This window comes from Nannobrachium achirus, assembly GCF_963921795.1.
Source record: "Nannobrachium achirus genome assembly, chromosome: 18".
Taxonomy (NCBI): domain Eukaryota; kingdom Metazoa; phylum Chordata; class Actinopteri; order Myctophiformes; family Myctophidae; genus Nannobrachium; species Nannobrachium achirus.
In genome coordinates this window covers 13,506,230-13,519,598 of record NC_137825.1, presented here as the reverse complement: position 1 = coordinate 13,519,598, position 13,369 = coordinate 13,506,230, and the positions used below count along the sequence as shown (strand labels likewise).

General features: G+C 44.3%; 2 protein-coding genes across 11 annotated transcripts in view; both read right to left on the bottom strand.

Moving 5' to 3' along the window:
• eef2k (eukaryotic elongation factor 2 kinase) overlaps nucleotides 1-13,369 on the bottom strand; it is a 369,092-nt gene that overhangs the window by 172,092 nt on the left and 183,631 nt on the right. The gene's annotated exons all lie outside the window — the stretch shown is intronic.
• LOC308303579 (calcium/calmodulin-dependent protein kinase type II subunit gamma-like) overlaps nucleotides 1-13,369 on the bottom strand; it is a 102,907-nt gene that overhangs the window by 34,978 nt on the left and 54,560 nt on the right. For 6 of the 8 annotated variants that reach the window (XM_080747987.1, XM_080747980.1, XM_080747983.1 and 3 more), the window contains exons 8-13: nucleotides 12,770-12,853; nucleotides 11,876-11,970; nucleotides 7,365-7,487; nucleotides 6,673-6,756; nucleotides 6,218-6,260; nucleotides 4,183-4,242 (exon numbers count right to left, since the gene is read on the bottom strand). In XM_080747987.1, coding sequence (XP_080604113.1) covers nucleotides 4,183-4,242; nucleotides 6,218-6,260; nucleotides 6,673-6,756; nucleotides 7,365-7,487; nucleotides 11,876-11,970; nucleotides 12,770-12,853 — 489 coding nt within the window. The remainder of the gene's footprint in view (nucleotides 1-4,182; nucleotides 4,243-6,217; nucleotides 6,261-6,672; nucleotides 6,757-7,364; nucleotides 7,488-11,875; nucleotides 11,971-12,769; nucleotides 12,854-13,369) is intronic. The other 2 variants (XM_080747982.1, XM_080747986.1) reach the window with 1 other exon arrangement.

Sequence of the window (13,369 nt, the reverse complement as noted above, 5' to 3'; positions counted from 1 at the left end):
AAGCTACTTCCGTCCACGTGTCAGATGAGTGATTAATTACCGGGGGAAACTAAACGAAGCGCTTATACACCTGGTTTACACTTGGGTTGCGTCGCCGCCTGCCTTGTCGCAGTCACACAACTCACACCGAATATAGCTGATCTTAAACTCACAATGCATCGGGGCAACGAACGGGGCGCCACACGACCCCAAGTATAAATCAGGCTTTAGGAAAGAATCTGAAAGGCACACCTCAAAGCCGTGTGTATATCGTCGTTGTCGGGTGGAAACCTTGTATCTCCAAGTTTCAAATTTGTACGTTCTTTCGCAAAGTAAAGCCCTGCCTCATCGTACAAGGCTGTCGCACAAAAGTAGTGAAAACAGCCGATCTACAAGCACACAACGCCTCGCGGTGCGAGGCGTTGTGCGCTTGTAGATCGGCTGTTTTCACTAGTTTAAATATTTTTTTAAAATGATAAATGCAAAACGAACGGTTTTGGACATACAAGGTTTTCACCCGACAGCGACGATATTGTAGCAAGTACTATAATGGGACATCCACATGCGAGAGGCAGCAAGGCAAAAAACAAACATTATCCTCGTTTAAACATAATACAACAGATACGGTTCCGTCACACTGTCCTAAGGACATTGGGTAAAGAGGGCAGGTTCATAAGCAAAAACTGCAAAGCCTCGGTTCTCAGCCATTCTAAGGAGGGCGTAAAGCTGGCGGTTTTAAGGGGAGACGGAGAACAGTATTTGGCGGTTGGTCGAGCAGTGTCACCCCGTCGGAGGACCGAGCCAATCGGATCGGAGCTGAGAGAAACAAACGGGGAGTCGTTGTTGTGGGAAGGGTTCGGTCTGAGGAGAGCTTCCCTCACATGATGGAGCCATGATGTCATATGAACGTCACAACGGGACAACTTACGGGCAGGACGATGGCTCCGGGGTTCTCACAGAGGGCAGGGCTCGCACCCACCACCCCGCTATTGGAGATGGGGGGGGGGTGGGGTGTGGGGGAGCTAACTTTTACAATCACACACCAACCACTTTCATTCCTGGATCGCCCGCAGGGCACTCTCCCATCATGCATTGCACTCATTAAACGTTTCGCTTCAACCATCCGCGGCTAAACCCAGCGGTTCGCAACCTTCTCTGGCCGTGACCTTCCACCAAATTAATCATATTTTTGGGGGAATGTAGGAGTTGAGGCGTTCGATTTGGTTCCACAGTTAAATATTGTGAAAACAGCAGCGCTACAAGCTCACAACGGCGTTGCGAGCCGCTGTGAGCTTGTAGATCAGCTATTTATTTAACATTTTTTGCCTCTTTTTTATATTATTTGACAATTTGGCCAACGGTTGACCAGTTTTTATAGTATAGTTTGTTGATTACTTTTGATGCAGTAATGACCTTTTTTTTTCTTCATTTAATGCATTCTTTTAGATATAACATTTTCATTTTTCACCCCCCCAAAAGAAGTCACGTGGGGACACCCCTGGGCGTCCCGACCCGCAGGTTGAGAACCACTGCTCCAGTAACCAGTGGCATTTGGTTTCTCCTCTCGACCCTGTCTTCTTCTCACAACGTTCATCAGTTTCACTCATGACCTCCAGATGTATCCTACATAGATAGGATGGATCTTCAGCGCTGCAGAGCAGAGAGGCTCCTCCATCTAGCCTTTAAGAGACTATGAAAGGTGACAGAGGAGCCGGTCTGCTCTACACCTCGTTCTTCCACCGCCTGTGGAAGAAGAATAAAAGAAAGAACGCCCAGGAGCCACCATGGGCATCGCCGACCTTCACCCACCCCCCCTCCCCTAACTCCAGAGACCCCCCCGTTTAGGTACTTTGAAAGAAGAATCCAGCCTTCTCCTCCTCCATGAAAGTCATGCGAGGAGGCGCTCTGATTTTGTTATTCTTTTCAAAGTGCTAAACCTGATGGAGGAGGAAAAGGAGGACAACGGGACGGACGGGGGGAGGGCAAGGGGGGTCGCCGGGGGATTCGTCAGGAAAAGGCCCCGCGTCCGCGACGCTGATGCAGTGTTAATTTTGTCGATTAAGACTAGCCTAGACTAATACAATTTCAGATTACTAAGACTAAAGACTATTATGTGTGTTATTTCAAAAGACTAAGACTTAATCAAAGTCTAAGACTAATGGCTGTAAAAATGAACACTGTGTATGTAACTGTGCAATGAAATTAAAGCCAAATACATATTGTATCTTTACATTTGAGAATGGCACTTATCTGTTCTTTTCAAATCTTCTTGGTTTAGCAGACAGTGTCAGATATGATTGACACTGTGATACTGTGAATGAATTGTTCAGCGTTATGTGGTTATATTTAGCCTAAAAGACTAAGACTAATCCCAAAAGACTAAGACTACAATATTTTGATATTTAATCGACTAAGACTAGACTAGACTAAAACAATTTCAGAAGACTAAGACAGGACTAAGACTAAAGGGTGTGTTATTCAAAAGACTAAGACTAAATCAAAATGTGCTGACAAAATTAACACTGCACTGATGGATTCAACAGCTGGATCCCGGAAGCCGAGTGGGGCCCTGACCGAGACGAACCCCCCCCGAAAGCCCCCTATACCTACCGTCCGTCCCGCGGTCCAAACTCCCTCCTACCGCACGTCTTTTGACTTCTCAAACAGTCGACTCGGCCCCACTTCCCCTTTACCCACCCCTCACTCTCTCCCACCCCGCTGAAGGTCAGACGATGGCAGCACGCCAACCCAGCTCCAGCCGCTCCAGCAGTGTCAGTCGCCCCCCAGATACACGCCACTCCCCATCCCCCCCCCCCATCCCAACCCCCTTTATAAGCCCTGGACATTGGGAGTTAAAGGGGGGGAGGTGGGTGTGGGGTGTGTGGTGGTGGGTGGTACAGGGGGGGATAGAGGGATAGTGGGATGGAAGTGGAGGAGTGGGGAGGAGTGGGTGTGGGTCAGGAAGTTGGCTAATGTTTTCCCTTAATGGCAAAGATAACGTCGTTGTCGGGTGGAAACCTTGTATGTCCAAAACCGTTTGTTTTGTATTTATCATTTTAAAAATGATTTAAACTAGTGAAAACAGCCGATCTACAAGCACACAACGCCTCGCGGTGCGAGGCGTTGTGTGCTTGTAGATCGGCTGTTTTCACTACTTTTGTGCCACGGCCTTGTACGGTGAAGCAGGGCTTTACTTTGCAAAAGAACGTACAAATTTGAAACTTGGAGATACGAGGTTTCCACCCGACAACGACGATAAATATCTTTGTCATTTGGGACTGGGGGAGGAGGAGGAAGAGGATGTGAGCTGATTACTCGGGTTGGTGTGAAGTACAGAAATAAGAGGGGCGGCGAATGAACGCGATCGAAGGGACGTCGAGAGAGGCTTGTGTTAAAAGTGTGTTAATGATTGTCCGAGTTGTACTTGTGGCTGAGTGGCGGGTGTCCATCTCTATCTGAGCAGGCCAAGTGGTTTATGTGGGCCATAACTGGGCCAGACCTATTTTGCTGTGTGGGGAGGTAGGGTGAAATCTACCGACGCAGATCTACAAGCCCGCGACGCGGAGCAGTCGCGACGCATCGCAGGCTTGTGGATCCGCTGTGTTTTTTTGGTGCGTGACAACTACTGTAAATATGAGCTTAACTGAGTGCACGGTGAGTTACTAACCTCTGGTGCAAAGTGGGGATGATCTAATACGTCTGTGTGTGTGAGTGTGTGCGCGTGCTCGAGTGCGTGCGTGTGTAAGAGCGCATGTTATTAGAGGTTGATGGCAGGCTTGCAGAGGCTGCATGCAAGGGGAACTAACTATGACAGTGGTTCTCAAAGTGGATTTCAGGGACTCCTTAAGTTCCTTTATGGGGGTCTAAATTGACCCTTACAAGTCTGTAACTTTAGACAGTGTACACATGGAACCAAATGGACCCGCCAGGGTCTATTTGGTTCCCTTTGTACAAGGGGAGACCTTCATATCCAAAGTTTGAGAACCACTGAACTACGAGGTTGAAGGGAAGGGGAATGAGCAGGGATGATGAGCCTGTTAAGATGAGATAAAAATGATGATCATTTCTTAGATCTCATCTTAAACTTGATGATCTCTGTAACTGTCGTGACCCCCATATATATCTATATATCTCTAGCCAGGAAGTAGGCTTCCTGTGGTGTTGTGCAGAGAGGAAGTGGATGGGCGTGTCTCTGGGACGTACCTTCCTGGGCCAGCGAGGCAGTGGAGGAGGCAACAGCAGAGTTGGTATGCTGCCGGCCCACTATTGGGACAGAAACGCTACAAGTTGGGAGGAGCTATTATGCAAGGTATTGTTATTATTAGGATGGCCTGACAGTAACTTATATATACTTATATATAACTTATTACTTATATATACTGTAAATATGTATATATCTCTCTCTCACACGGATACTGGTCAGGTGGGCACCAGGGACATTTGGGCACCTGGATGAAAAATGTTCTATTTTGTCCAGAATATTAAAACATTTAATATTTGAAAAACGGTCTTAAAGTAAATTAAAGTATACATGATGTTTGTGAACCATGTACGGTACATCATTATCAGACTTAATCTTATCACTCACAGAAATATTAGACCTTAATTGTTGAATGTTTAAGCATGTAATGATCATGTATAATTTATTTTACTAAAGACCATTTTTCAAACACTTAATTTTTTAACATTTTGGACAAAATAGCCAATTTTACGTCGAGGTATTGTCCCTAGTGCCCACCTGACCACTACATTGATATTGTTGATAGACTTCTGGAAACCAACCGTTTCCAACCCTGATAATTAACACCGCCGCTTTACAAAATGTTGCATTTTCTATCCAACCAGGTGGTTGAAAGGAGGGTGTTAATAAACGTTAAATACAATTTCCAGGTCAGGATACCAATTTAATCCAATCAGGAAAACTCATACAGGATACAGGATAAACAAGTGATGAAACAAAGAGAACACAATATTAGAACTGGAACAGAAGCTGATAAGGCGCCCTTTGTGCGGTTCTCTCTCCTGATTGGATATAATCAGTATCCCGAGCTGAACATTGTATCTTTTTCCTGTTTGCCAAGGAGCTGGAGACCGCCGTTATTGAAACGGAACAAACACTCTAGCCTAGAGCAATAAAATGTAGAGCTTTAACTAAGTAACCTTTCTTTTTGTTAACAACAAACATCACCACTGACGCCCCACTTTAGTTGCTTTCACCTGGTGGGATAGAAAAGCAGCAGCACCAGTGAGTGTTCAGTGTTGGGAACCACTGTTTGTCCCAGTATAACGCTAACCGTATTAACAGGGCATGCACTGCAGGCCACAGCCCAGCTGTATCACAACACATCCAGCACACTGGCTGGGATGAGATGTGATAGAAATGGGCCACAGCAAAAAAAAAAGAAAAAAGAAAAGAAAAAGAAAATCTAAACCACGTCTAGCCGCTGAAGGGGTTTCCCTATAGGCCCAGCAGGGCTGAAATCATTAGCAGTAGAATAATATTAATAATAGTAATATGCCGGTGCCATTCAGGCTTGAAGACAGGGCTTCAAGCTAATACAACCTCTCAGTCAGTGGATATACCGTAAAGCACAATCATAACGGACAGCTTTTTCTCTCTCTCTCTATATATATTTCTTTTAAGCGCCACACTTGACCCCAAACATAAAAGGCTCAATAAAATGAAGCACTCCCTCTCTCTCTCTCTCTCTCTCACACACACACAGGTGTCCGATAGAAAAGGAGCACGCACGCACGCGCGCACACACACACACACACACACACACACACACACACACACACACACACACACACACACACACACACACACACACACACACACACACACACACACACACACACACACACACACACACACACACACACACACACACACACACACACACACACACACACACACACACACACACACACAACACAGGGGAGAGAAACATTAGCATGGGCTGGTTGTGTTACCAACAAGCTCACATTGAGTCAACTACATGGCACACATACAGTATTATCACTATACACATAATTGACAAATTAACACAATGAACCTCATTCTAAACCACTATTCGGGAGTGTGGTTGCATTTGTGTATGCGCGTGTGCGTGTGTGTGTGTGTGTGTGTGTGTGTGTGTGTGTGTGTGTGTGTGTGGTCTCTACCCGTCTCCCGTCCTCCCGTCTCCCTGCAGGAGAGGAAGAGGAGGGTGGGGGGGTGAAGGATGCAACCTACCCGAGAAGTTTCTGGACACCAGCATGGTGGTCAAAATGGCTCCCTGTTTGGGGGGCGAAAAGAGAACATGTTTGAAAATGTTATATAATATAAACCAGTAAGGCTTCCCCCTAGACTCCATCCATCTCGTCCTGACAGCCAATCAGCGTTGATGTTGTCCGGAGACACTGACATGTTTTGGGTGTTTGGATTTTGGAGGGAGTCCCTTTTTTCCAGGTGTTTCGCCTTGATTCTGACGTGACTTTTTCTTTTTGTTGCAATTGACACGATTGAAGAGACAAAGAAAGAGCTTCAGGTTTGAACACCGCAGCTTCAGAGAGAGAGTGAGAGACAGACATTGAAAAAGATACAGAGAGATCGTGCCAGAGAGAGACAGAGAGACAGACAGACAGAGAAAGAGAGTGAGAAACAGAGAGAAGGGACAGAGAGTGGATGAAAGAAAGAAGATGAGGCACCTTGAGTTTTCGGCGAGCGTTGAACTTGCGCAGACACTCCACGGTCTCCTGCCTGTGCATCATGGAAGCCACTGTCGAACGTTGCTGCAGGAAGACAGACAAATACAAAGTCATTTTAGAACCATCAGAGGCATATTTAGAGTGTTGTTGTTACTTTTTGATAATGACGATGACTAGAGTATAAGTAGCCATCCAAATGATTACCGTACTTGAGTAAGAGTGGAAACCTAACTAGTGAAACAAGTTACTTTATATGAGCTGCTTTATCATTTATATACTGTATGATCAGAACATAAGTGAATGTCTAAAATATGAAAGTATAAATGCTTGCCCTATAGAAATAAATAACCGGTAATCGCTCTGAGAGAATGAAACTAACAGAATATAGGTCAAAAGGGTAGAACATTTTATTTTTACTTTTACCCATTTAGGATGGCAACCCATTTTGACGGGTTTAGCTTTCAAAATGGGAACTCCCTTTTTGGGTAGTTGTTGTGCTGTGTACAGTATATAGCAACATACATCTTTCTTTTTTTTTTCTTTCTTTTTTTTCCTGAAAACTTTAGAATGCAATTTTAGAATTCTCATTCCTAAATGGGTTAATATTCCTCCCAAGAAAGGAGTAAAAGTTAAGAGATGCTCGTGTGTGTGCGTGCGTGCGTGCGTGCGTGCGGTATCTTGTCTCCACTTACGCAGACCCACGGGTGCTTGAGTGCCTGTTCGGCAGTGATTCTCTTGGCCGGGTTGATGGTCAACATCTGGTTGATCAGGTTCTTAGCCTCCGGGGTCACCGTGTCCCACTCAGGAGATGGGAACTGTGGAGGGAGAGAGGGAGGGAGGGAGGGAGGGGGAGAGAGAGAGACAGAGAACAGGGTTCCCACCCATTTTTACCAATTAATTTCCAAAACTTTTCCAAAACTTTTCCAGAATATTTAACCCAATTTCCAGGACTATATAACAATAATTCAGCTCATTAACAAGTCGCTTACTCCTATGCGCAATGCCCAAAGACACGTAGTGTATGCCAGTGGTTCTCAACCTTTTCAGGCCGTGACCCCCGAAATAATCATATTTGAACTGGGGCGCTGACGAGCACTACGAGTTAAGGAATTTTGTATAACACGGTTTTATTGTGAAAATAGCCGATCTACGCGAGGCACTGTGAGCATGTAGATCTGCTATTTTCACAATTTCTGCCTCTAATATTTGACAATTTGGCCAATGTTAAATTTGCCATTTCAGAGTTATTAACAAAATCAATAACCAAAAACAATGCATAGCTATTTTCTCCAGGACCTTCCAGGACCCTTGATCAATTCCGGTACTGGAACAATATTTTTTCTAATTTCAAAATATTTCCAGGAATTTCATGACCATGGGAACCCTGAGAGAAGGACTGATTGATTATTTTATTAGACAAAAATGGAGAACAGTACAAGTATAGTCAATACTCTGGTGTTGTGGCTGTGGGTGTCGTTAACTTTTTGGAGAGGAGGAGAGAGGTGTGTCAGGGTTAAAAAAATAAGTGGGTGAACTATTACTGTAGATGTTTTTGTTTCACAAACTATGGTGGTGGTTGAAGAAGTATATGCTCAAGTATAGACTAAAAAGTACAAAGTACATTTTCTTGTTGATATCAATTTGATTTGTACAACAGTATGCAGTAAATGTGCATAATAAGTTAGTAATTTCCATAGGAAAGGTGACAAGACACTTGTGCTGGTGAGGTAAGAAACCATTTACATACAATTGAATTCATTAGTATTAGAAAGTGAAAAGAGTCATGTATTGCTGTATTTCCCTTATAAAAAGAAAACAAAAAAGGTTGGGTGGGGGGATTTACAAGTGTCACAGTAGGGCTTAAGTGGATAATTCATAAAATATTTTGTAAAAGTTTAGGTCGCAACTTGCAAGAGTCCCTTTCCTAGAAAAATAGGACTCTTAAGCAGGGACGTCCATTCCCTGTAAGCTATGTTTTTGTTGTTTTAAGTGTTAAATAGCTCTACATTTCCATATCATTCATTGATGTAGTGTTTGTTGTCTCCCTGTCTCGCTATTATAAACAGAAATTACATTTTCTGGTTGGGATTAGGGCATTAACGACTTGTGATTTTTGCAAGTCGACTCGACTCAGTAAAAAGTTGAGTTGAAGTCGACTATCTTTTGATGATGTCATCACATCACACAACCCAATTATTTTGGAGGGTCCCCAGATGATTAACTTGATGTGCAACATTGTTTTCTCACTCAACTGTAAACAAACCAACATAAAGTTAGGGTATCTTCACATTTCTAAAGTGCCAATTTAAGGACCTTTTAATACCTTTAAAATGACAAATTAAACATTGTCAAAATTGTCAAATATATAGAGGCAGAAATTGTGAAAATAGCCGATCTACATGCTCACAACGCCTCGCGATGCGAGGCGTTGTGAGCATGTAGATCGGCTATTTTCACAATAGAACCATGTTATACCAAATGTAATGTAGCACTGTAATATTGGATAATTCCGTTCTTGACAATATGCAATCCTACTGTTTGAATGCTGTACAGATGCACACTTGGAGCAAAAAATAACGATAGAAAAAAATACAAAGGATTTCTTTTTTTTGTTCAACTTCGACTTTCGACTTTCTCTGGTGGGAGTCGACTTGTGAAATGAAGTCGACTTGTCGACTTTTTCGTTAATGCCCTAGTTGGGATACCAATTTCATCCAATCGTGAGAGAGAACTCAAGACAGGATACAGGATAAACAAGTGGAACTGGAAGTGAAGTGATGAAACCAAAGAGAAAAATGAGCCGACTACTATAAATTGGAACTGGGACAGCATGAGATTGAGGCTGATAAATGGGCTTCTCTATCCTGATTTGATGAAATTGGCAACCCACCTGAAAACATATTTTCTGTTTATTAAAAAGAGCTAGAGAGACGGGGAAACCTCTCAGAATAGAGAGCTTTAACTTTTTAACAAAACAACTTTTTTAAACCCTCAAAAACACTTACACTTACTGTACGCACACGCTTTAGTATCGAGTGCTCTTGTGATTCCATCAAATTCCATCCTCAATTCAATCTTACGCTTTTATTAAAAACGCCAACGCGGTACGGTTTTTAATTTTAAGAATCCGGCACAAAAAAACAAAAACTAACAAACTGTGCTGCAAGTCTCAGTGCAACGGGGCGGATGTTGCGTGGTGGCGTACAGCGCGGAAAATAGACGCTTCACAGACACGTTCCACCGTTTCAGCGCTCCTTCAGCAGCCTTTGCAATAGTTTGCGGCTCTTTTGCGGCGATAGTTCAGTACTTCTATGACTTTCTCCCCGCCGTTTGGTGCCCCACCCCCAAGAATGGTGCTCTGTGCTGAAGCACCTAAAGCACGTCCATTAAGCCGGCCCTGAACCTGGCACCTCTACATTGGGCATGGCCAGAGACTTGTATTAGAGAGTTCTGCCAATGCGGGGTCAAAAACGGCGTCGGTCACGCCAGAAATGTCATCTTTTCCCCCATAGATTCCAAAGCATTCCGTAAACTCCCGGTTCATTGCTTTGTCACTATTCGCCAATAGATGAGTATGTAGAAGACCTGGCCCCATGAAGTGAACGGAGATGACACAACTCTCGAATAGAGGGCTCTGGGCATGGCATTGAAAATGTTTCAATCCCCTTTTTTATGTACTATGGAAATAGCAGATCTACAAGCTCACAGTCTGATGCGACATGTCTGGGCATTAAATTACATTCCTAAAATGTGTGTCCAAGGCAGAGTGTTCAGGAAGGAGACCTAGAAGAACCATCACTGATTAATGTTCCTATCTTGTCAACAAAAAGAAGTTCCCTTCCCATAGGCCAGGAGTTACTGCTACCACAGTGTAATACAGACAAGTTCCCATAGGCCAGGTGTTACACAGTGTAATACAGACAGGCAGTCTGGACCCCCCCCCCCCCCCCCCCCCCACACACACACACACACACACACACATACACACACACACACACACACACACACACACACTGGAAACTGCAATGTAACCTGATTACCACAGAGACTAAGACAGGAGGAGGTTACCCCTCCGCTCTCTCTCTCTCCCTCTCAAACACACACACACCGAAAGAAAGACACACACACAAGCCCCTCTGCAATGCGTCAGGGAGGCCCAGATAGGATCAATAGCTTTGGACCGGCTCTCAATTGGACACTATTAAACATTCACAAGCTACCTAGCCTGCACCCCGCACTGCTGCACCCTGCACACACGCACGCGCACGCACGCACGCACGCACACACACACACACACACACACACACACACACACACACACACACACACACACACACACACACACACACACACACACACACACACACACACACACACACACACACACACACACACACACACACACACACACACACACACACACACACACACACACACACACAAAGCAGCACTAAGTAACTTTTTGAGCGGTGGTCACACCGTCTCCTAAGAGTGACTCTGTCCGTTCCTATGTTACTATATGTGTCCATAGCACGAGCTGCAAGTGGTAGGCCAATCACAGTGCGTCCTCCCCGGACATGCTTGCAGAGACTCTTGGGTAATGAAGTCATAAAGACATTGGCTGCCATGTTATGTGTGTCCAAAGTCCCCACTGATACTCCAAACTACATGGGACTCCCTCTTTCCTTGGTGTTTCGCCTGGATTGCGCTTAAACCCTAACATTTAACTTCACTAAAACATGTCTAAACCTTAACCTAACCTCACAAAGACTATGCCTAACCCTCACCTTAAACCTACCCTCACAGAACCGCCTGGGCAAAACACCTACACCTGAAAGGGTTAACGGGGGACTAGGCACGTCTGTGTGTATACAAACACATCTCCCCTCTGACAGGCATCGAACAGGTAGTCGTCTTTGATGCTTTCATGAGCACTTGACACTTTTATGGCCCAATCAATTACCTCAGTGCACAACCCCATTGAAGTTCAAAGGGAGTTCAGCTCTGGCCACCTCCCCCTGACAAAAACGTCCCTCCGAGGGATGAACGTAAACATTAACAGTGGAACATAATCAAAATACAGCCAGGGGGATGTGTCTTTCTGCAAGGAACACCCAGCAAAATAACAGAGTAACTGATAAAGAAACCAAGGCGATACAAAGAGGTCCCACAGAAGCACACATACACACACACACACACTTACATCATAGGCTCCAGCTTTGATCTGCTGGTAGAGTTTGTGCTGATCTTCATCCCAGAATGGAGGGTAACCAACTAGCAGGATGTACAGGATCACACCTGGGACAACAGAGAGAGAGAGGACACATTTATGTATTTACAAAACACTTCAATCAGGCTTTGGTGTCCTTTTCATACAGCCAAACAGCAGTTAACCTAGCACATCTTGGGCCAACATTTGGCAAAATAAATAAATAGAAGATTTAGAAAACACACAAAGCATTGTGTTGCGATACATTGTGAAAACAGTATTTGATTGGGAAGGGCAAAAGAAACGGACGAGTGTACACTTGTGGGGGACCCCGTCGGTCAAGAAAGTATCTAGGGTTTAACTCACTCGGTGCCAAACACAAGTTTCCCGAGTTCGGGCCGTATATGGTTCCCTGGTTCGTCGACCGGCAATGCCATTAATAATAATACGTAGCTCAGATTTATATATCGCTTTTCTAAGTACCCAAACTCACTTTACATAAAGAAAAGAAAAGGAAGGAACCAACTTGTGACTGGCCACTCTGCGCCCGGGCACTCGCCACAAGCCTTGCAGTCAATGTGCCCGCGTTCTTGTCAAGTGATGCACCACGACTGGGGCGTTGTTTGCAACTGTACATTTGCTAGTGCAAAAGGCATTTATGCATAAATGTGGTCAGATGGCACCATTTGGTCCATAACACTATTTGAGACTCAGATGGGTTCAACTGAGGCATGACAACCTACAACAGGACCTAGTGCATTCAAACAATACCGGATGGTTTAAGAAAGACAACCTTTGCTGTAAATGATAAATGGCTGTTTAACAATAAACAAGCCTGGCTGTTTGTTCACGTCTTGCCACAGGAATGATGTTTGATTGGAGACTCACCACAAGCCCAGATGTCCACTGGTTTGCCGTAGGGGTCCTTTCTCAGGACCTCAGGTGAGAGGTAGCCAGGGGTGCCCGCAAAACCTGCCCGAAAGAAAAAACATTAGAATTCACTAAACACATTTCTTTCTTTCTGATGACAAGTGGTTTGCCTTGATTACAAATAATAAATAAACGATTACACAAAAAAAAGCAAAAATGGCATACATTTTTTTTTTTTAAATCATGTTCTCGTTGAAAAAATATATAATGGAGAAAAACCTTGCTTCTCGATTATTCGGTTCTAAGTCGGTTACTGGTCCTGAATATGGGTTTGGATCTGTGTTAATTTTGACACAAACATTTGTCTAAGTAGTTTTAGTCGACGACACGAACACTTGGTTTGAATTTGGGATGGGACGATATGAAAATGTCATGTCATGATTGTGACCAGAATAAATTGCGATTTACGATACTATCGCGATAATCAAAATATCCCCAACATCCATTATCCTGGGGCGGAACTTTGCCAAAAAATTGCCGATCTACAAGCTCACAACGTGTCACAAAGTGACGCGTTGTGAGCTTGTAGATCGGCTTTCCTTTGGCAAAGAGATTTAG